The 22,876-nt window shown below is 44.2% G+C and overlaps 1 protein-coding gene across 12 annotated transcripts in view; it reads right to left on the bottom strand.

Moving 5' to 3' along the window:
• Positions 1–12,184: 12,184 nt before the first annotated feature.
• LOC144601899 (inositol 1,4,5-trisphosphate-gated calcium channel ITPR1) overlaps positions 12,185–22,876 on the bottom strand; it is a 446,238-nt gene continuing 435,546 nt past the window's right edge. For all 12 annotated transcript variants that reach the window (XM_078414430.1, XM_078414435.1, XM_078414436.1 and 9 more), the window contains one exon: positions 12,185–12,562. In XM_078414430.1, coding sequence (XP_078270556.1) covers positions 12,476–12,562 — 87 coding nt within the window. In that variant the 3' untranslated portion in view covers positions 12,185–12,475. The remainder of the gene's footprint in view (positions 12,563–22,876) is intronic.

Genomic DNA, 22,876 nt, shown 5'->3' with positions numbered 1-22,876 from the left:
GTGTTGCATTAGGGCGGGTTTATAGGGGGTGGGAGTGATTGCATGGAGCGAATGGTTGAAGTGTTAGGTTTGAGGATGTTTGCTGCGTTAGGTTTGAGGATGTCTGTTCCAGTCTCTGGCCCGGGGTAACGCGAGGTCCCGCTGGCTGCTGGAGACTAGCGCCCAGGCAAGTCAGGCACAAACATAACAGGCTTGACCAGAAGGACTCATACTGCTGGCTGCTGGAGACAAGCGCCCAGGCAAGTCAGGCACAAACATAACAGGCTTGACCAGAAGTACGCAAAACGTGACGGCAGAGACTGGAGGCGGTGCAGCAACGCAAGACAAACCTCCGCACCACATCAATAACACAGGCGGGGATTTCAGAACCTCAGCTCTCCCGAGCAAACACGGACAAAAGAAAAATCCCACAGGGAAATGAAAAGAGAGACGACTCTTAACCATTTAAAGACCGCACTGCCTCCGGTACTAATGGCAACAACGCCTTTCCCTTGTCCTTCCCGCTGACATTCATATTATGTTTATGCGGCTGGACTCTGAGCTGGTTAACTCCCTTTTAACCCCCCACCACACACACACCCCTCACACCCTCCCCCCCTCACACACACCCCCCCCCCCCCCCCCTCACACACACCCAAGACAGTCCGTGTGTAGGTTATTTTGAAGGGACTCAATAGCCCGTAGTTAGAAATTCTCCAAAGTTGTTTATGTTGTGCTGGGATGTTTTTTTCCCGAGCGGCGCATACTTTTCGTTGGAGATACACTTGGGTTGTTTTAGGAAGGAACTGCAGATTCCGGCTTACATCGTAGACACAAAATACTGGAGTAACTCAGCGGGTCAGACAGACAGCGTCTCCGGGGAGAAGGAATGGGTGACGTTCCTGGTCGAGACCCTTCGGACTGGCACGTGTATTTACTGCTGCAGTCGGGGAGAAGGGCAGACAAGTGGCAAAAGGCAGTGGCAAAAGACAGTGTCTCACAACGTTTACATTTAACGTTCACTCTCTCGCCCGTTTGACATTTCCGCGGTGGTGGGGAGGAGAAATGGAAAGTTAACCACGCGAACCCCCAATTCTTTCACAGCCCAGAAAAGGGGGGAAATCGGGGTAAATTGGCCATTTGGGCAGAGATGCCAATTTCCTCAACGCCCACACACAGGCACCTAAATAAGGACTAGCTGCGGCGACGCTTCCGGCCCCTGCGATTTCGCCACTAGCTGCAGTTACCATGAATTTTAGTCACGATCCCTGTTCTGGATTGCAGCCAGCGATTGCAGTGCATCCGAGGTAGCCGGCTCCCCATTGGCCGTGTGCACGGAGTGGCTTCGTCGCCTGACTTGCAGTTTCCAATTGCTTCATCCACTCAAAACAGCCTTTTCCACCCCGTTTATCATTAATAAAGTGGCGTGCTTAATGCCGATGATTTTAAACGCTCCAGTCATTTGTATTTGTTGTCGCTTGGAAATGTGTTTAGGAGATGGTTTTTAATCCCAGGAGGATCCTGGAGAGGTGTCACAGATTTATTCCACGCGGGGGCGAGAGACTCGACTCGGCCATGCAGTGAACTCATGAAGAAGGGTCTCGACCCGAAACGTCACCCATTCCTTCTCTCCCGAGATGCTGCCTGACCTGCTGAGTTACTCCAGCATTTTGTGAATAAATCGCAGTGAACTCATTTCTCCCCGACCTTTTCCAACATTTCTCTCCTTAACCAGATTTGCTCAAGGTTGCCAGCTCCCGGCCCACATCACTCCGTGAAATGTTCCCCAAACGGCACCCCCTTTTTGAAAGGTTTCACCCCAAGACGCCACGGATGAGGACGGACGTAGCAACAGACGAGTACTGTCTGCGTGCCAGCGACCCCGGGTTCAATCCCGACCCCTAATCATGTGTGTGTGTGTGTGTGTGTGACCGCCTGTTGTCTCGGTTCTCTCTCCCCCCCCCCCCCCCCAACCCCTTTCCCACATATATGCTGTTGGGTGAATAGCCCGTTGTGTCAGTGAGTGATACAATCCGTGATTAGCCGAAAGGAATAATATGGGTAAACATGTTCCAGGGGTTTAAGAAAAAGGAGAATGAGATTGTGAGTCGGTATGGAGTCGATGGGCCGAACCGGCTGCCGGCAAGGAGATACGGTGGAAGAAAGGTTGGTTCCCTTATCTGCCCACCACTGCACGCATCTACATTGTTCAAGAACATGAATGATCACGTTCTCACAAGCTTAAACTCGCTGTCAGTCCGGGTAGTCCTCCCCCCCACAAACTCAATGGACAGAACTTTCTGGGGGATTTCCAACTGCAGTCGCCGGGGCCACATGAGGCTGAAAATAGCTGCTCTGGCCAGCGCAGTTGTGAACGTGCTTACAACCCCGTCCCGTCTCTCAACTCCCCCCCCCCCCCCCCCCCTCCTCCCCTCCTCCACCCCAACCCCTCCTCCCCAACCCCTCCTCCCCAACCCCTCCCCTCCTTTGGCAACGGAACAGCGTCTTGCCTAACTCGTGTTATGTTTTTATCATTTATCACACCTCACATCCAGCTTTCTACTCGCTGCCCGGGTGCAACTGTTCACCGAAGTCCCTGCGAAATGACATTTGCACTCTCTCTCTCTCTCTCTCTCTCTCTCTCTCGCGCATTATTAAAGTGTTGCAGACACAACAACGGGTTCCCCGCACAGTTTGGCCGGTGCGTTTATTTAGGTGCGTTGAACGTGTTTGTTAATGAGTGAGTGTACCGATGTGTGTTGGGGCTGGTCACGCCCGCTGCACATGTACGCCTGGACTCGCACATTGTCGCCACGTGAAAGTCACATTTCACAGCCACGCGTCAACACAGCGATAATTGGAGTTACTTATTAACCGACAGATATCTTTCTTATCTTTCAAGGAACTGCGCACTTTAATAAACATGCTGTCACCCTGCACATATCCCCTTTACAGCGGCACCTTCAGGGTCTCGAACCGATACCTCACCCCTTCTCTCCAGAGATGCTGCCTGTCCCACTGAGTTACTCCAGTCTATCTTCGGTTTAAACCAGCATCTGCAGTTCCTTCTTACACATTCAGTGGGGAGGGTATTGGATTGTTACAGAGTCGAAAGGTCAGGCTGCAGAGAAAGTCATTCGCCTTCACACGGCGACTCACCCTTCAACTCACCCATTGACACGGACCCCTTTTTTATTCTCCCCACCTTCCCACCAACTCTGACCGGGCACCTCCACACCAGGGGGAAAGCTATTGTGGCCAATTAGCCCACCGACCAGCACGCCTTCGTAATGTGGGTGGATATCACAGCAGGACACCAAGTGTAACTCAGGCGGTTAGGCAGCATCTCTGGAGAACATAGGAAGGTGGCGTTTGAGGAAAGGTCCCCACCCGAAACTTCACCTATCCGTGTTCTCCTGAGATGCAGCCTGACCCGCTGAGTTACTCCAACACTTTGTGTCCTTGTGTGTAAATTAGCATCTACAGTTCCTTGTGTTCACAGGAAATCAGAGCACCCGGAGGAAACCTGGAGCGTCGACACTGAGGTTCATAAGTTCTAGGAGCAGAATTAGGCCATTCGGCCCAATCAAGTCTACTCTGCCATTCAACCATGGCCAATCTAGCTTTCCCTCTCAACCCCACTCTCCTGCCTTCTCATAGCCCCTGACACCCTTACTAATCAAGGTCAGGAACCCCAGTCTCTGGAGCAGGGAGGCGGTGGCTCCACTGACTGGACCACCGTTGTCTTGGAATTTCGAGGGGTCTAGTAATCATAGCTCCAGGGATGAAGTGTGACTGCCTCCACCTGCATAGTTAGCTCACGCCTCCATGTTACAAGTGGAAAGTCTCCGCTTGTGCTGGATCATTTGACCACTGCCTGACAAATATTCAACAGCCTATTGTCGTTTTGATGACTGTGCCTCCAGGATTGAGATAGAAGATGGATATTCTGTGCTCAGTGAATCTTCACCCCAAACAATCTCCACGAATAATGGGAGATACTATGTGACGAGATACTGTTTGCTTGGTTGAGTCTGACAGGACTCAAGATCAACTCCACCCAGCACACAACTATTCATCTGATCCAGTCAAGAATGTTTTATTGTCATATGTCCCAGATAGAAAAATTCAGTGTGTGTATCTTCCTGCACTCCAAGAAATAGAGGCATTTTTCACCGCCCAGCGGGGGTTTCAATATCGGGAGCCCCGACCGCCCCGACGTGGCAACTCCAACAGCCTGACCGCGGGACAAGACGGCAGGGAAGAGAAAAAGACATTCTGGCCTTCCATCACAGTGAGGAGGGACTGGAGGAGACTCACTGTGATGGATGTTTCTTTTTGTTTGGTGTTAGTTGTGATTGTATGTGTTATTGCATTTTTATTGATTAATCTTATTGGTCTTATTGTTCAACTGCGGGTAATGTTTCATTTTACTACACATTTATGTGTATGTAACAAATAAACGACTATTGACTATTGACTATTGATAGCCTGCTTAATCTTTCCCTGTAGCTCAGGCCCCCAAGTCCAGGCAACATCCTCGTAAATCTTCTCTGCACCACTCTGACACCTGATTTTATATTACAACAGACATGCTAATCAAGGTCCCTCAAAGATCAACAAGTGATCGACCAGATAACAGTGACCCATCTCTTACGGGATAGGAAGGGTTGAGGTTGACATAGATAAATTGGGCCAAAGGGTCAGGTTCCATTTGTTTGTATAATCTAATTCTTCACACTGAATGATTCATTTTATAAATGGTACTTGTAACACTGCAGGTCTCCAGGAAGCTTTGGCCTCGATCTGTGTTCCTAGGTTGGAGTCCTTGAACTCAGGGGTGAGTTCTACTACTGAGCTGCAGTTAATACTGGTGAAGAGCGATCATTTTGAAATGTAAAACTAATCAGAATAGTAAAACATTTTCACTCTTTCGTCCATGAATTTTCTTGCTACCTGTCCTGGTCTTCAGTTACTGATTCCTGCCAAGGAACATCAGAAGGAGGGTTATTCCAACTTGAAATGGAATATGATTGGACTATTTTCAACATAGATCTGATAAAAAAATATATACAAGTGCAGAGTCAACTAATCTTTGTTTTCTTAACCAAAGCTGCCCAACCTACAGGGTGTTTCTTGTGGTTTCTGTATTTGCTTCAGACTGTCAACGTCGGAGGTATGGCTCAATTAGAGCACCCTCATCTTTGAATTGGCAAGGTTGTGAGTTTCAGCATGTTCTGGGGACCCGAGTATAATGTGCATGTCGATGCGTAGGAAGGAATGTTGATGTTCCTGCACAGTACAAGAAATGCCATCGTAGGACGTCATTCTTCTGATGAGAAAAAAAGACCTCCCCTACTTTCTCATGTGGACTTTAGCAGAATTTGATGATAAAATGGTCTCGACCCGAAACATCACCTATTCCTTTACTCTCGAGATGCGGAGTTACTCCAGCACTTTGTATCTCTCTTCGGTGTAAACCAACATCTGCAGTGCCTACCTACACATAGAAGTTAACATGTTTTGTGGTCATTTGTCAGATCCCTCTCCCGAAAACTGAGTTGAGTGCACGTTGGGACATACTAAGGTGGTGAAGGGCCCTAAATTAATTCAGATGTTTTCTTCCATCGACAGTATTTTTATTTTCATGCAGAGCTGAAGAAACATCAGCCCGTGTTCCTTTCTCAGCTCTTGGCATTTCTGTCAAATCCATCACTTAAATCAACACAGAAAATGTCCCAGAAAGGAAGTGTGGGTGACTATTCATGGAGATGCCGGGAAGGCAGAGAAGAACATGAGACCTCAAATAAGTTAACCGTTTATTTGTTTTGGTTGCTCCATGTTAACTCTATATTCTTGCCTGCCAACAGTTAACCAGTTAAACCGCTTATTTGCCTTGGCCACTTTTTTAATTTACATGTCTGGATATCAATTATTCAAATTATAGTTCCACAAGATAATATCCCTGTGGCTAACTGCAGATTAATCCTTGAAAAAGTTACTGATTATTTTTTTCAGTAAGGCCTTTATATTACAAAAGGGAAAATCACCCACCAACTTTAAGAAATTAAAAGCTTCTACATAATCTTTCATTACTATAGAAACAAGGAACTGCATATGCTGGTTTACAGAAAAGGACACAAAATTCTGGAGTAACCAGTTAGTTCAGGCAGCATCCCTGGAGAATACGGATAGGTGATGTTTCAGATCGAGGCCCTTCTTCAGACAATCCCAACCCAAAAGATCACCTATCCATGTTCTCCAGAGATGCTGACTGACATGCTGTGTTACTCCAGCACTTTGTGCCTTGTTTCAGTATGATTACTACCTGCTTTCTCTTACCATCATTCTTCTGGTGTAATTTCTATGGAGATAGATAAGCAGTTTTTATAAAGTAAGTAACGGATGCATAACCAATCCCTTGAATAGATCTCAGAAGGTAATAATAGGCGAGGAAGGCCATTCATCCTTCTAAAGATAGACTAACATTCATATTTTGGTCTTGAATTGTTTTTCTAAGTTTGTTTCAGGATTTGTGCATTCCCGAGTTTGAATTGAATTGAATACATTTTATTAGCCAAGTATATTTACATACAAGGAATTTGCCTTGGTGCTTTGCTCGCAAGTAACAACATGATACACAGTAGACAATTAAAAATAAAACATTATAATTTAAACATGTGAAGAATTAAATAAAATACCAGAGCAAAAGGAGGCTACAGACTTCTGGCTGTTGAGTAGAGCTACTGCTCATGGAAAAAAGCTGTTTTTATGACTGGCTGTGGCGGCTTTGACAGTCTGGAGTCGCCTTCCAGAGGGAAGTGCTTCAAAGAGTTTGTGGCCAGGGTGAGAGGGGTCAGAGATGATCTTACCCGCTCGCTTCCTGTCCCTTGCAGTGTACAGTTCGTCAATGGGCGGAAGGTTGCAGCCAACAACCTTTTCGGCTGATCAAACGATGCCCTGCAGCCTCCGGATGTCGTGCTTGGTGGCTGAGCCAAACCAGACCATGATGGAGAAGGTGAGGACAGACTCTATGATGGCAGTATAAAACTGGACCATCATTGCCTGTGGTAGATTGTGTTTTCTCAGCTGCCGCGGGAAGTACATCCTCTGTTGGACCTTTTTGACTGTGGAGTCGATGGTGGCCTCCCATCTAATGTCCCTGGAGATGATGGTTCCAAGGAACTTAAATGACTCCACAGATGTGACAGTGGTGCTGTTGATAGTGAGTGGGGGGAGGTGAAGGGGAGCTCTCCTAAAATCCACAATCAATTCCACTGTCTTAAGAGCATTGAGCTCCAGGTTGTTACGGAGGCACCAGGACGCCAGCTGTGTCACTTCCTGTCTGCAGGCAGATTCCTCCCCATCCTGGATCAGTCCAATCAGGGTTGTGTCATCTGCAAACTTGAGAAGCTTGACAGACCTGTGGAGGTACAGTCGTTGGTGTAGAGAGAGTAAAGGAGAGGGGAGAGTACGCGGCCTTGCGGTGCTCCTGTGCTGAGAGTCAACGGGTCCGAGATGTGCTTTCCCAGCCTCACGTGCTGTTTCCTGTCTGTCAGGAAGTTGGTGATCCATTGACAGAGGGGTTCAGGCACTGTCAACTGGGAGAGTTTGGAGTGTAGTAGCTCTGGCACAATGGTGTTAAATGCAGAGTTAAAATCCACAAACAAAATCCTTGCATAGGTCCCTTGGCGGTCTGGGTGCTGGAGGATGAAGTGCAGGCCTAGGTTGACTGCGTCATCCACTGATCTATTGTGTTCCCCAAGTCCAACTTCCTTCACTCAGGTGAGCCTTCAACAGCCCACCTTGTAAGCCCTGGATTTCCTCTCTCTTCCACCTCCCCCCCCCTACCAAAAACCTCTCGGACTGCTCTTGCTCATTGAAGTCCCAAAATCCTATCACCTTGATTAATCTTTCAGTCACATGTGCTGTTATCTCTTTATGCACTTCAATTTTAGTTTGTTTTCTTGATATCTCTTCTGTAGAGGGCCTTATAAAACAGCTTAATTTAATATCATGTACATAATGACTATTTCCCTATGCTGTGCACAGGTAAAATATCCCTCATCATGTACTCAGAACCAGCATAGGTGGGCTGGCGGGAAAATTAATGGACATCTTCAACCTCTCCCTACACCAATCTGAGGTTCCCATCTATTTTAAGACCATTATCATCCTGTTGCCAAAGAAAAGAATGGTTGTGTTCCTCAATGACTGCTGCCTAGTAGCTCTGCTTTCCGTTGTCATGAAGTGCATTGAAGGGTTGGTCATGACACACACCAACACAGGAAAGAAAATGACGCTGCCTTTATAGGTTTGGTTTGTTGGCTTTCAATACGTTCACCAATTATAGAGAGGGAAGAGGGGTTGGTTCTCGCAAACCAAAGTCCTCCATAAACTAGAGAAGGTCAATCATTTTCTTAAGAATTCTGTAATTTAAAAAAAATACTCATAACTTATTTCTGTCACGAAGTTTAGTTTCGAGATACAGCATGGAATTAGTCCCTTTTGCCCACCGAGTCCATATCGTCCATTGATCAACAGCACACTAGTTCCAGGTTGTTCCAAATTCACACCCGACACACCGGGGGAAATTTACTGAAGCCAATTAATCTGCGAACCTGCATGACTTTGGAAAGGTGGGAGGAAAACAGAACCCCTGAAGAAAATCCTTGTGGTCACAGGGAGAACGTACAAATACCGCACAGACAACACCCGTAGTTAGGACCGAACGCGGGTCTCTGGCACTGTGAGGCTGTAGATCTACCGTTGCACCACTGTGCCACCAGTTCTCAGCTTCGAGATGGTGACAAAGGAAACAAAATGGCAGATGGAATGATTTTATGCTCTCTATTTTTAAATTGTTGTTCAGATGTTTGATTCTTAATTGGTAACAACATTAATGTCAGTTTTTATTTTAATCTATTCCATATGTTCTCATGTGATTGTTACTGTTTTCTAATTGCTGGGACAAATAATATATCACAAAATGTTTAAGGAAAATCAGTGGATATGGGATATGTGTAGTAAAGTGGCATGGTGGTAAAAATCAGGTATGTTGTTACAGAAGTGTAACATCATACCTGTCATCATGATGACAAGGCAGGTGCAAGGGCTGAACACTCTCCTGCTTCCATTTCTTGAATATACATACATATTTGTACGATTATAAAAAAGAGATTCAAAATTCAATTTCAATCATTGTTGAAACTACTATTTATAAAAAAAAACAATTAGGCCCTCAATCAATTGATTGTCTTTTCTGGCTTCCAGCTATGTTTATTGATTTATTTTGCAGAAAACGTATTTTAATCCCGTGTAAACACGAGTGAATTGAATAAATGTTGTGAATGAATATTGCCCAGCTCCCAATTAGCCCACATTTTGCCTCAGCGGATCCAATCCAATATTGAACATTCTAAAACACCATTAAAACAGATTATTTTCTTTGGTATTGATATTTTAAATTGATTAATTGAAAGATATAACATTGAAACAGGCCCTTCAGTCCACTGAGCCTATGCTGACCGTCGATCACCCATTCCCATTAGTTCTACATTATCTCGCTTTCGCATCCACTCCTTACACATTCGAGAATGCCAATTCACAGAGGTCAATTAACCCACAAGCCTGCATGTCTTTGGATGTGCAAGGAGACTGGAGCACCTGGAGGAAACCCACATGGTCAAAGGGGGAACATGCAAACTCCACAGAGACAGCACCCGAGGTCAGGATCGAACCTGGGTCTCTGGTGCTGTGAGGCAGCGGCTCTACAAGCTGGGCCACTGTGGTGGGACCTTGGTGTGCATTCTTGCTTTATTTTCCACATTAATAGTAACTATATTTTTAAAAATGTATTTGGCTTTACAGTAGCTTGGGAGATGAAGATTACACATAAGCACAAACCTTTCTTTCCCTGCACACCAAAGGCAACCAAACAACTTCAGCGCGGAAACAGGCCCTTCGGCCCACCGAATCTCAGCCTACCAGCGATTACCCTTACACTAACCTACATACCAGGGACAAAGTTATACCAAAGCCAATTAACCTACAAACCTGTCTATGGACATGTGGGAGGAAACAGGAGCACCCGGAGAAAACACATGCAGTCACAGGGAGAAAGTACAAACTCTGTGCGCTCTTGGATTGAACCTGGGTCCCTAGCGCTGTAAGGCAGCAACTATACTGCTGAGCCACTTACTATTCAATTAACAATTCAATTTATTAGTCTCATTTCCCAACTCCCTCATCCCTCCAAAAATCATTCTCTAAACCAAACTGCACTTCCAAAAGTCTTAATTCATAAAGTTTCACAAACGCTTGCTACCTCTTTACATGAAGACATTTCCTAACTTCCCAGGAATGAATCGTTGATATCTTGTATCATTCTGATACACTATCACCATGCCTTCTCCACGACTTTTGCATTGGTCCTAAAATCTTCACCAAAGACTTGCAGGTTGGTAGGTTAGTTGGCCATTGTAAATTGCAAAAAGTGTTCAGATTAGTGGTTGAATTTGGGGGGGGGGGGGGGGGAGCTGATGAGAATGTGGGGAGAATAAGATTAAATCAGTGCCGACTAGTGGTTGAAGCTAGAGCGATTTGATAGGAATGTGGAAGAATAAAATGGAATCAGTGCCATGGGTTCTTGATGATTGATGTGGACTCAGTGGGTCAAAGTGCCTTTTGCTATGTGGTATGACCAGAATATGAAGCCAGAATAAATAATATCACTGATGAGATTTCACACGTACTCTTGATTTTTGTACTCAATGCCCCATTTGTAAGCTTAAAGTTCTAATATTCTTCCTTACCCATTTCACCAGCATAGAATATCCTGGTCCGTGTGTCACAAAACACTTAAGAATGGTGTCCATGTTTCGCAACTTTCCCTCCACACATCAAGTTACAATACCAAGAGGCTTTGTTTATAATCTGGCTAGGGAACTGTGCCTTGCCGGGGAGAAGGAGTGTTCTTAATGTAAAGTTCGGGAACTCCCTTCCACAAATGGCAATTGATGTGAGGCCAATTGTATCAAAAAAATTAGAGATTGAAAGATGTTCAATCATATAAACAATAGAATCAAGAATAAGCCATCTGATCCTCTGAGCCTACACCACCATTCAAAACAATCTTGGCCAATGTTGCGTCGTGGTTCGATTTTGCTACGATCCCCAGAGCCTATCAGCTGTCCAAGTGTTCCAAAATCTGATTGATATTATCCTTGATTATGATTAATGAATGAACATCTACTGGGTAGCAGGCAACAAAAGCTTTTCACTGTACCTTGGTACACGTGACAATAAACTAAACTGAACTGAACAGTCACCAAAGATTTACAATACCCACATGTAAAGATATTCTTTCTCTTCTCAGTTCTAAATATATATATTCAAAGTATTTGATTGTTGTTAATTAAAGGAAATGGACAAGGGCAAGTGTGTGAAGTAAAATTATAGATTAGCTGTGATCTCAATGAATGGTAGAACAAGCTGGGGGCAATATGACCTACTGTGACTTTAAAATGAACTAGCAGTAAAGCCACACACCAAAGCAGCATTATATATTTATTAAATAGCTTTTTTCTTATGCATTGTACAACTGTCATATCACACTTAATTTGTATAATATTAGTGCTTTGTGTATGCTTTCAGTCATTAACACTACTCCCTTGGTCACTGACTCGTCTGCCATCTGTAAACTGAGGTACTTATACAAAACTAAACTAAGGCAGCAAATGTACAAAAAGTTTTCCATTCATCCTTTTTCAGCTTCAATGAAAATAAACAAGTATATATTCATTTAGCAAAAGACAATGTGGCTCTTCACAGGTAGTACACTTCAGTGTTCATCTACAAACGCAAAGTTATACTGAGTATTTTGCATATTCATTAGTCATATTGCACATCAACTTACAAAAATAGGACATTAAATACTGGTTACACAGTTTTTTTTTCTGTACATACAAAAACCTCTGCCCTACTCATTATCCTGACAGTCAGTTCTTCAAATGTGCTTTATTTTACTTTGCAGCCACAATGGAGTTAGCAGGGGTGGGAAATCAGAACCCGGTCTTTTCAACCCTCCAGCCTGAAAATTAAAGGGGGTGCATCATTTGCAACTCCCCTCAGTTGTAACGATGGGGCCTTGGAATAAAACTGGACCCCCACCTACCCCCAACTCGACCCCCTCCCCCCCTCGCCTCCCCAAAATGAGAAGCCGCTCCGCCACTGCCCACAACCCTGCTGCTTTCGAATGGAGACTTTAAAGAACATCTATGATTCCATCTTTGGAAGCAATGGAAGCAGAACATCCCGATGAGTGTGACAGGAAACAGTTCCTTAGGAATCTAGGTAACAGTAGCAAGAGACTAAAAACTGTCTTTTATTTCCTATGGTGCACACAAGTAAACATTTTGAACATTTTATACTGGTTCAGTAGTCGGGTGATAGGTTCTGAGCCAAGCTATTTCACTCCAAAATGGCAGCGTCTCCGTCAGGCCGGCTGCTGTGGGTTAATGTTCAAGTGCGGAGGGTGCCCGAGGAGACCAATACGTTGCTTTTGTTTCCTTTGCTCAGTCATCTACAAAAGAAGACACACACACACACGTAACACAACTGAAGTTCCATCAGAGCCCTTGAGAAATTATTATTCTCAGAAACACAACATATTAAAGCTGCTCAGAGGATTTGAGTCAGATGATTTCATAACAGTTTATGTTGGCGTATCAACCTCCTGACATTACTAGTATGCAGCCCGTTTCAACAGATCGCTGAAAACAGGGAGAGGCTTTGATGAAGTCTTGCGTGATCCACATTATAGCAGTGTGAATAAACAGGCAGATGTTATTGCAAATGTACACTCGAGCAAGGCAAATTATAATAATCTTTTTTTAATAAAAGCAGGCATTGCAAACAGCTGCCTGATTATAATGCGTGAGCAATAAGCAATTTAGATTTTTGGAGGAGTCTGTAGGTTTATTCATATCCTCAACTACAGCAGGCGAGGAGCTGCAGTTGTGCATACTATCCCTGAGTGACTGTCTGTTAATACATACACTCTTCCTCATTATGGACAATAGGTGCAGGAGGAGGCCATTCGGCCCTTCGAGCCAGCACCGCCATTCAATGTGATCATGGCTGATCATTCTCAATCAGTACCCCGTTCCTGCCTTCTCCCCATACCCCCTGACTCCACTATCCTTAAGAGCTCTATCTAGCTCTCTCGAATGCATTCAGAGAATTGGCCTCCACTGCCTTCTGAGGCAGAGAATTCCACAGATTCACAACTCTCTGACTGAAAAAGTTTTTCCTCATCTCAGTTCTAAATGGCCTACCCCTTATTCTTAAACTGCGGCCCCTTGTTCTGGACTCCCCCAACATTGGGAACATGTTTCCTGCCTCTAACGTGTCCAACCCCTTAATAATCTTATACGTTTCGATAAGATCTCCTCTCATCCTTCTAAATTCCAGTGTATACAAGCCTAGTCGCTCCAGTCTTTCAACATATGACAGTCCCGCCATTCCGGGAATTAACCTAGTAAACCTACGCTGCACGCCCTCAATAGCAAGAATATCCTTCCTCAAATTTGGAGACCAAAACTGCACACAGTACTCCAGGTGTGGTCTCACTAGGGCCCTGTACAACTGCAGAAGGACCTCTTTGCTCCTATACTCAACTCCTCTAGTTATGAAGACCAACATTCCATTGGTATTACTTAAATAATACCAATAATAATAACTTAAATTTAAGTTATTACTTAAATAACTCGTGCATTGCATCAAAATTAGCGGAAGTCAAAGAGAGGAATCAATGTCTCCGTTTAGTAGCTGATGTCTGTTTGGATGACTCGTTGTCACCTTCCCCTCAGCCAACAATGAATCATTCTACATTTCCTTGCGTTTTATGTGTGTTATATGTGTTATGTCTGTTAGTCAATTTTAGTCATGCAAACCAGGCAAATCAGGCAAATCCTACCTACAACCGAAAGGATCTTCTGATCATAGGATTCCAGTGCAATCGGGACCTTGTGCGCGAATTTCCACACCCGCGAAATATACCGGAAGAGATAGCCAGGACACCGGGCGCTCCGTGGATAGTTGTCGGCGCGAACAGGCGTCGCAGGCGGAGGAGAAACAGGAAGCAAAAGCGAGGATGCCGGTCCGGTATACTTGCCAAGCTAAAGAGACAGCCACACAAACCACCGCTACCCAGCATGTTCCTCACCAACGCCAGATCCATCATCAACAAAATGGACGAACTAAAACTACAGATATCAGCAAACAAACTCGTGGAGGACTGTTGCATTCTCTTAGTAACAGAGACATGGCTTCATCCACTTATCCCAGACGGAGCCATTGAGCTAGCCGGGCGTACAGCGTTTCGTTGGGACAGAAACATCGACTCCGGTAAGAGCAAGGGGGGGGGTTATGCATTTACGTGCACAACAACTGGTGCACTAACATCCAAATCATAGATAGCCACTGTTCTCCTGATCTGGAGTCCCTAACAGTTAAATGCAGGCCTTTTTACCTTCCTCGCGAATTTACAGGGGTTATAGTAACAGCAGTCTACATCCCACCGAATGCTAACGCTAGCACAGCTTTAGGCTACCTGCTCGGTGCAATAAACTCACAACAGAGCACATATCCAGAAGCAGCCCACATCATAGCCGGGGACTTCAATCATGCAGACCTAAAGTCAGTTCTCCCGAAACTTGAACAACACATAAGATGTGCTACCAGGGGGAAAAACACACTAGACAAGGTTTATTCAAATATTAAGAAGGGTTTCAGGTCAGCACCATTACCACACCTGGGGCAGTCAGATCACCTGTCCATATTCCTAACTCCAGCATACACCCCACTCAGGAGGAAAGCTCCAGTCACCATAAAGACTGTTAAGACATGGCCTGAAGGAGCTTCCTCGCAGCTGCAGGATTGCTTCGAAAGGACCAACTGGGATATTTTTGAGGATCAGGACTTGGAGGAGTACACATCAACTGTACTTTGCTACATCCAAAACTGTGTTGACAATGTCACCGTCGACAAACGCATCCGGTTGTATCCCAATCAGAAACCCTGGATGACAAAGGATGTCAGGTCTCTCCTCAAGGACCGTAACACCGCCTTCAGGTCTAGTGATAGAGCTCTATACAGTGCTGCTAGAACCAACCTGAAGAGAGGCATCAAGGATGCCAAAGCGTCCTACAAGAGGAAGATTGAGGACCACTTTACCAACAATGACCCACGGCGGGTATGGCAAGGCATCCAGCACATCACCAACTACAAGACCAGCAACCGCACGACTGCCGACGGCGACGCCTCGCTGGCAGAGGAACTTAACTGTTTCTTTGCTCGTTTCGAGGTGAAAGCTACAGTGGCAGACATAACACCCTCTCCAGCACCTGACAGCAACACCTTCACTGTGCAGGAGTATGATGTTAAGCGCGTGCTCAGAGCAGTGAATCCCAGGAAAGCTGCAGGCCCCGATGGTGTGACGGGCAGAGTGCTGAGGGAATGTGCAGACCAATTATCTGAGGTCTTCACAAAAATCTTCAACCTGTCCCTTTTAAAATCCACCATCCCTCCCTGCCTGAAGTCCGCCACAATCATCCCACTGCCGAAAAAGTCTGTCATCAGCGGCCTTAACGACTACCGTCCGGTAGCACTCACCCCGGTCATCACAAAGTGCTTCGAGAGACTGGTCCTGCAGCACATCAAAGCCAGCCTCCCACCCACCTTCGACCCACACCAGTTTGCCTACAGAGCAAATAGGTCTACAGGGGATGCCATCGACACTGCTCTTCACACTGCACTGATCCACCTTGAACACCAGGGGAGCTATGTGAGGATGCTCTTCCTCGACTTCAGCTCTGCCTTTAACACGGTCATCCCGAGCAGACTGGTCACCAAACTTTCCGACCTTGGATTTTCCCAAACCATCTGCCAATGGATCAAGGACTTCCTGACCAACCGCCCCCAGACCGTCAAAATAGGCCCTCACCTCTCCTCCACCATTACACTGAGCACCGGCTCACCACAGGGCTGTGTGTTGAGCCCCATCCTTTACTCCCTCTACACTCACGACTGCGCCCCCACCCATCCCACCAACACCATCATCAAGTTCGCGGATGACACGACTGTGGTTGGACTCATCTCAGGAGGAGATGAGACAGCCTATAGGGATGAAATCCAAAGGCTGGCAGCATGGTGTTCAGTGAACAATCTGGTCCTGAACTCCTCCAAAACAAAGGAACTTATAATTGACTTTAGAAAAACCAGTGTAGAATACGACCCACTCTACATCAATGGGGTCTGTGTGGAAAGGGTACCCGCTTTCAGGTTCCTGGGTACGCACATCGCAGAGGATCTTACCTGGTCTACCAACACCATCACCACAGTAAAGAAGGCACAGCAGAGACTCCACTTCCTGAGGATCCTCAGGAAAACCAACCTGCAGGAGAAGCTCATGTTGTCCTTCTATCGCTGCTCCATCGAGAGTGTGCTGGCATACTGTATAACCACATGGTATGCCAGCTGCTCAGAAGGCCCTTCAGAGGGTCATCACGACGGCCCAGAAGATCATCGGCTGCTCACTGCCCTCCCTGGAGCACCTGTTCAGCCTACGCTGCCTCAGTAGAGCAGGCAAAATAATAAAAGATCCATCCCACCCCGGCCACCGTCTGTTTGTTCATCTGCCCTCTGGTCGACGTTTCAGGTCGATCAAATCCCGAACAAACAGACTTAAGAACAGTTTTTACCCCAGGGCCATACGAGAACTGAACACTACCTTTGCACTAGGCAACACCGTTAAAAAATCTTGTACTTAATATAATTGTATTTATGTATTTGTTTTTGCATTTATTGCATATATGTTTGTACGCACCGTCAGGATTGGCTATTTTTTAATTTCGTTGTACTCGTTGCAATGACAATAAATGAATATTATTATTATTATTATTATTATATTATTATTATTATTATTATTATTATTATTATTATTATTATTATTATTATTTTATTATTATTTTATTATTATTATTATTATTATTATTATTATTATTATTATTATTATTATTATATTATTATTATTATTATTATTATTATTATTATTATTATTATTATTATTATTATTATTATTATTATTATTATTATTATTATTATTATTATTATTATTATTATTATTATTATTATTATTATTATTATTATCATAGTCTGCTTTGATCTGTCGTTTTCACACCTTACCCTTCCAGTTATCCCTGGTTTCCTTCTCCCTTGACTCTCAGTCTGAAGAAGGGTCTCGACACGAAATGTCACCCTTCCTTCTCGCCAGAGATGATGCCTGTCCCGCTGAGATACTCCAGCATTTTGATGTCTATCTTCGGGCTATAATATTAAATAGCCATCCATAATATCATTATTCACATCATCTTCAAGTGCTTTGACTCCTTTTAAAAGGAATGGGTTTGGGGGTTGCTAATCAGTGTGTAAAAAGACCAAAATAATGAAACATAAGTAGACAGGAAGCTGGAAATTGGAATGCAGTTTGATAGAAGTAAACAAAAACATGGGACCTACTTTAGTGGAGATTGGAAGTGGAGAACTCATCTTTAGTTGTGACTAGACGACCCGTGGACCTGTTGGGTTCCCGTTGTGATGCTAGCGATCTCAAAATGGCACTAACCTTGTATCTTTATATGTATGTTCCCGAAATACAGACAAAACGGTACACGATAGCTCAACAATTTAAACAAAACTTGATACTGCACACCACAGGCGAATGGTGAGTAAGGTGCCCCTAAAAATTGTTGTACAGTTTTGACTGTATTTCAGGAACACACACACACGTTTCTATAAATATATATATATATATATACATATATATATATATATATACACATACATACACACACATAGATATATACATACATATATATACACACACACACACATATATATATATATATTCATATATACACACAAGATGAGACTTATATATATATATATATATATATTATATGTATATATATGTATATATATATACACTAGACCAAGTCAACCCATTGGGCCCATTCCTCATAGAGGGGGAACAGGGAAGGGGAGAGGGTGTCATTGACATCGGCCCCGTGGCGCCAGCGTTGCAGCCAGAGTGAGCCATGGATCCAAAGCCTCTCCTGTATGGTCTAGCACCCTCACCCCCCTACTCAATCCCCCTTATCCCCCCCTCCTCACCCCCACCATACCCCTCTATCCCACCTCCACTTCCCCCTCCCCTCCCCCCTACTCCTCCCCACTCCCCCCTCCCCCCACCCCTTACAGGAAGGTTGAAAGCTTACTGCCTCAAAGTTCAATGCTCATGAAAATCCAGGATGCCAATTAACTACCTGGCAGTCTGTCAGACGGAATGCTCAGCATGTTGTACATTGTCCTCAATAATTGCACAAACAAGTTTTTATTTCCTGATACTTGAGAACAAGCTTGGACGTTCCTTCAGTAAATAAACTCTGAGCCAGACTCTTTGTGAGTATAAAGAGTGAAAGTTAAAAAGAATGAATGGCAATATTGCTATTTCCCGACCTGGCTTTAACATGGAGGCATTGAAGGTATGAATGGAGTTGACTAGATGGATACAAATAACCATTACATCTGGTGAAGTAATCAAGATCACAGGGTGTAAAGTAGAACAGTCAGTTAGGAGAAGGAAAAAAATGAAAGATTTACATTTAATAAATCTATTTCATGATGCCCCACAGCAATTTCCAGTCAAAGAATGACATTATTGACCATACTTCAAAAGTAATGCAGGAAATGATCCAGTTAATTGATTCTAGGCAGACTGCAAAAAATAGCCTTGTGGTAATAAGCAAATAATCTGCATTGTAAATGCTTAATCACAGTAAAATATTGACCAGGGTACAGGGTCAAGTCCTACATACTTTAAAATGCAGGTGTGGGATCTTGTATCTATGTGAGAGGAGAGACAAATCTTTAGTGTTGCACGACACCTGTGGTAGTGGAGCATTCCCTCGATACCTCAGCTTAGATACAGATATTCAACTCTCTGGAATGTGACCTGAACACAGGATGGACACAGACACGGAAGCACATTATGTTCCATAATTGGAACAGCTTTGTTGGACAAGGATCTTGAGGAACCAAAGTCAGAAAATGGAGTTGAGGAGGTGAGCTGGGATCTAAATGAATGATGGAAGATGCTGGAGGGACCACATGGTCTACTTTGGTTCCCAGAAGGAAGCATTTACCTTATATGTAAACAATGTGGATATGGTGTAAAAATCCCTCCCATGCCATCTGACAAGGATTCCCCTGAGCTGATGCATGCCCTGAACAAACTTAGTTCATAAGTTACAGGAGCAGAATTAGGTCATTTAGTCTATCAAGTCTACTGCGCCATTCAATCATGGTTGGTCTATCTTTCACTCTCAGCCCCATTCTCCTGCTTTCTCCCCAGAACCCCTGACACCCGTACTAATCAAGAATTTGTCAATCACCACCTTAATAATATCAGCTCCTTCAGATTAGGAGATCTGCGAACCGAGAAACAGCAATTTGGGATATACTTCAGGCAGATTAACCTTTTGATGTAAAAGACTCAACTGCAGGGGTAGAGGCCACCTGGTGGACAATAGTCACAGACCCAAAACATGTCCCTCAGCAAACATGATTGGAATAGATTTTCTGGTCCTCAACATGGGGCAGTTTGATGGGATCATGCTGTGTATAATTGGCTGCTGCGTTTTCGACGTAACAGTGAAGCGTTTTTGAAAACTATCTAAAGATGCCATGAGATCATGAAATATGCTGTATTGAAGAAGAGTAATTTCTAACAGCATTTTTGCCGCCAAAGTAATCTCAAGGCCCATGACAGATTGCAGCTCTTATCCTCTTGTTTGTAGTGCATTCTCAAGCATTAGATCTGTTCTCAGATTCACAGGCCTTTATCAAAGAAGAGCTACACCCACATCTATGGACTCCTTTTGGCCAAGTTGAACACGGGTTGTGAAAATGCAAACGTGTTAAGATTGGAGGTGGTTGGTGCAAGAGAAAACAGAAACCAAGCCTTTACATTATCGTCATGCAGCATAGAAAAAGGATCTTTGGCGCACAATATCCGTGCTGACCATTTTGCCCATCTGCCATTAGTCCACATGAGTTCTGCAACTCTCCATACCTTCCTGATTCAAATCGCTATCTAAACGTATCATTAACGTAGGGATTGTATCCAAATTCATTGCTCTTCTGGCAGTGTGTTCCAGATAGCAATCACTGTTAAAAAAAACTTACCCTTCAAATCACATGAAAAACTTCTCCCACCCAAGATGTCCATCTAAACTAGTTCATTTCTATGTATAAAATCTACCTTTCTACATCGAGCTTCAAACATTTGAAGTGTTTTATTTCACATTTCAAGGTGAAATGCTCTTAAGGCCTGCAGCAAATCTTTCAACACAGTGTTATTTTGAAACCATGGTATAGCTGATTCACCCCGCCAAGAGGAACTCTATTTCCTTCGATAAGATCTACCACACAGAGCTAGCTAACGTGACATGCCTTTGAAACAAGCATTGACTTTAAATGGAGTTTTGTTAGGGTTTCCTGAAATTTCAGGGTGGTCTCCATAAATCTCAAGAAAGTGCAGAAGGTTTGGTCTGAAGATGGAACCTGGAAATTCTTCAATGCTAACAATTTGCAAATTAGGAACCTTACGTTGTTGTCCATTCCATCATCTCAAGTGTACTGGCAGCAAAATTGTTGGCATTAGTTGGCAATGACCTCTGCTATCCAGGGTATTAGAAGATAGAAGTTTTCTTTTCAAGAAGGTATTCAGAAATAAAAACAAATTGACACTGATTCATACACCAACCTTTTTCATGATCTCAGGACATTCCAATGCATATTTATTTTATTTGTTATATGTTTTCTACGTGATAGCTCCAAACACATGGTCAAATCCTGCAAACAACCCAATTTTGAAGAACCAATTCTTTGCCTTTACAGGGAGTTGCAGAATATACGACATTGGTTAAGCTTGTATTCGCTTGGATTCTGAAACATAACAGAGCATAACAACCCTGGAAAGGACCAGATAATGGTTGGCTCATCATAATCATTACTGGCATCTTTCTGCTTGTGGTCACATTTGCCACGTCTATAGTTAGACAATGAAGAATGAAGCCAGCAACAATTTGCCCTGGTTCACAATAGTACCAATGAGAAAAGTGTTTTTTTCAGTGGCTATTTTAGAGGTGTCTTTTTTGAAGCTAATTAGCACTGAGGTGTTGGCCTTGATGACTATTCTGTCAGAACCCATCAAAGATCTTAGATCTTCTTCGCCTGTCCCTTGAGATTGAGGATGTTGCTTCCACTCTGTGAGTTCTGGTTTCCAATACCATCTGATGACGCCAATACCATAGACTCTTGCGTGGATGAGGAAGCTGGTGCCTGATGGAGGAGCAGGTGCGCTAGATTCTTCAAGAAGGCCTTGAGCAGATTCTTGATTATTTTCTTCTGTCCACCTGCTTTATGTCTTTCGACACGGAATAGAATGTCCGTTATGGTAGTCTGGGGTCAGGCATACAAACGACGTCTAGGAAAGAACTTCAGATGCTGGTTTAAATCGAAGATAGACACAAAATGCTGGAGTAACTCAGCGGGACAGGCAGCATCTCTGGAGAGAAGGAATGGGTGACATTTCGGGTCGAGACCCTTCTTCGGCCAGTGATCGGCCCCTTCTTCGGCCCAGTGTAGCCGAGTGTAACGAGGGCCTCAATGCTGGTGATATTGGCCCAGGAGAGGATTCTGATGTTGGTTTGATTATCCTACTGGTGAATATACAAGGTGATGCAGAGATAGCATCAGTGATTCTTTCCAGTGCTTTAAGGTCCCTGCTGTTTGTAGCGCAGGTTTGAAATGTATACAAAGACATCATCGGTGCACAGAAGTCTTTGTCTTTTGTGCCATGTCTGAAGACTTGATCTTCAGGCACCATTCTCCTTAATTGACCATAGGCAGTGCTGGTGCACTTATGGATGCGGTGTCTGCCTTTTCTGGGAGATGTCTTGTGAGATCTGAAAAATGACTCACTTTTGTCAAGGTATTTACATTTGGTGGGCTGTGTGGTACAGTGGAGGCAGGTTGGGTAGAGGACCTTGGTCTTGCAACTGTTGAGTGTACAGACCACCCGCTCAGTGAACAAGTTGACAACGACTGGTACCCTAGCCTCTGAGTGCAAGCAAATGTCATCTGCATGGTCATGGTTTACATGTCATCATTAAGCAAAAACAAGATGGAAAACAATTTCCGTGAATAGCTGTATTTGAGGAGAGGGCTTTAGAGTTCCTTCTTGCTGATGGAAACAAAAGCTTTAGTGACATCGCAAAGGGCTTAGCGATGTAGCAAAGGGTTTAGTGATATCAATAGAGGCTTTTATGATGTCAACAAAGGCCATGTACCATAAAATGCTGGAGTAACTCAGCAGGTCAGGCAGCATTTAGGAGAGAAGGAATGGGTGACATTTCGGGTCGAGACCCTTCTTCAGACTGATGTCAGGGGGGCGGGACAAAGAAAGGATATAGGTGGAGACAGGAAGACAGTGGGAGAACTGGGAAGGGGGAGGGGGGGAAAAAGAGAGAGACAGAGGAACTATTTAAAATTGGAGAAGTCAATGTTCATACCATTGGGCTACAAGCTGCCCAAGCGAAATATGAGGTGCTGACAACAATCATTTTTTTGCACTTCTGGAACAACATGAGGCATACAGTCATAGACTCACACAACATGGAAACAAGCCATGTCCTGCCTCATGTCCATCTGTACTAATCCCATTTACTTGGTCCCCAACCTTCTCTACCTCGGCAATTTAAGTGCTCATCCA

Source organism: Rhinoraja longicauda, chromosome 17 (genome assembly GCF_053455715.1).
Source record: "Rhinoraja longicauda isolate Sanriku21f chromosome 17, sRhiLon1.1, whole genome shotgun sequence".
NCBI lineage: Eukaryota > Metazoa > Chordata > Chondrichthyes > Rajiformes > Arhynchobatidae > Rhinoraja > Rhinoraja longicauda.
The sequence above is the reverse complement of the archived record's forward strand: the minus strand, read 5'-3'. Positions and strand labels throughout refer to the sequence as shown.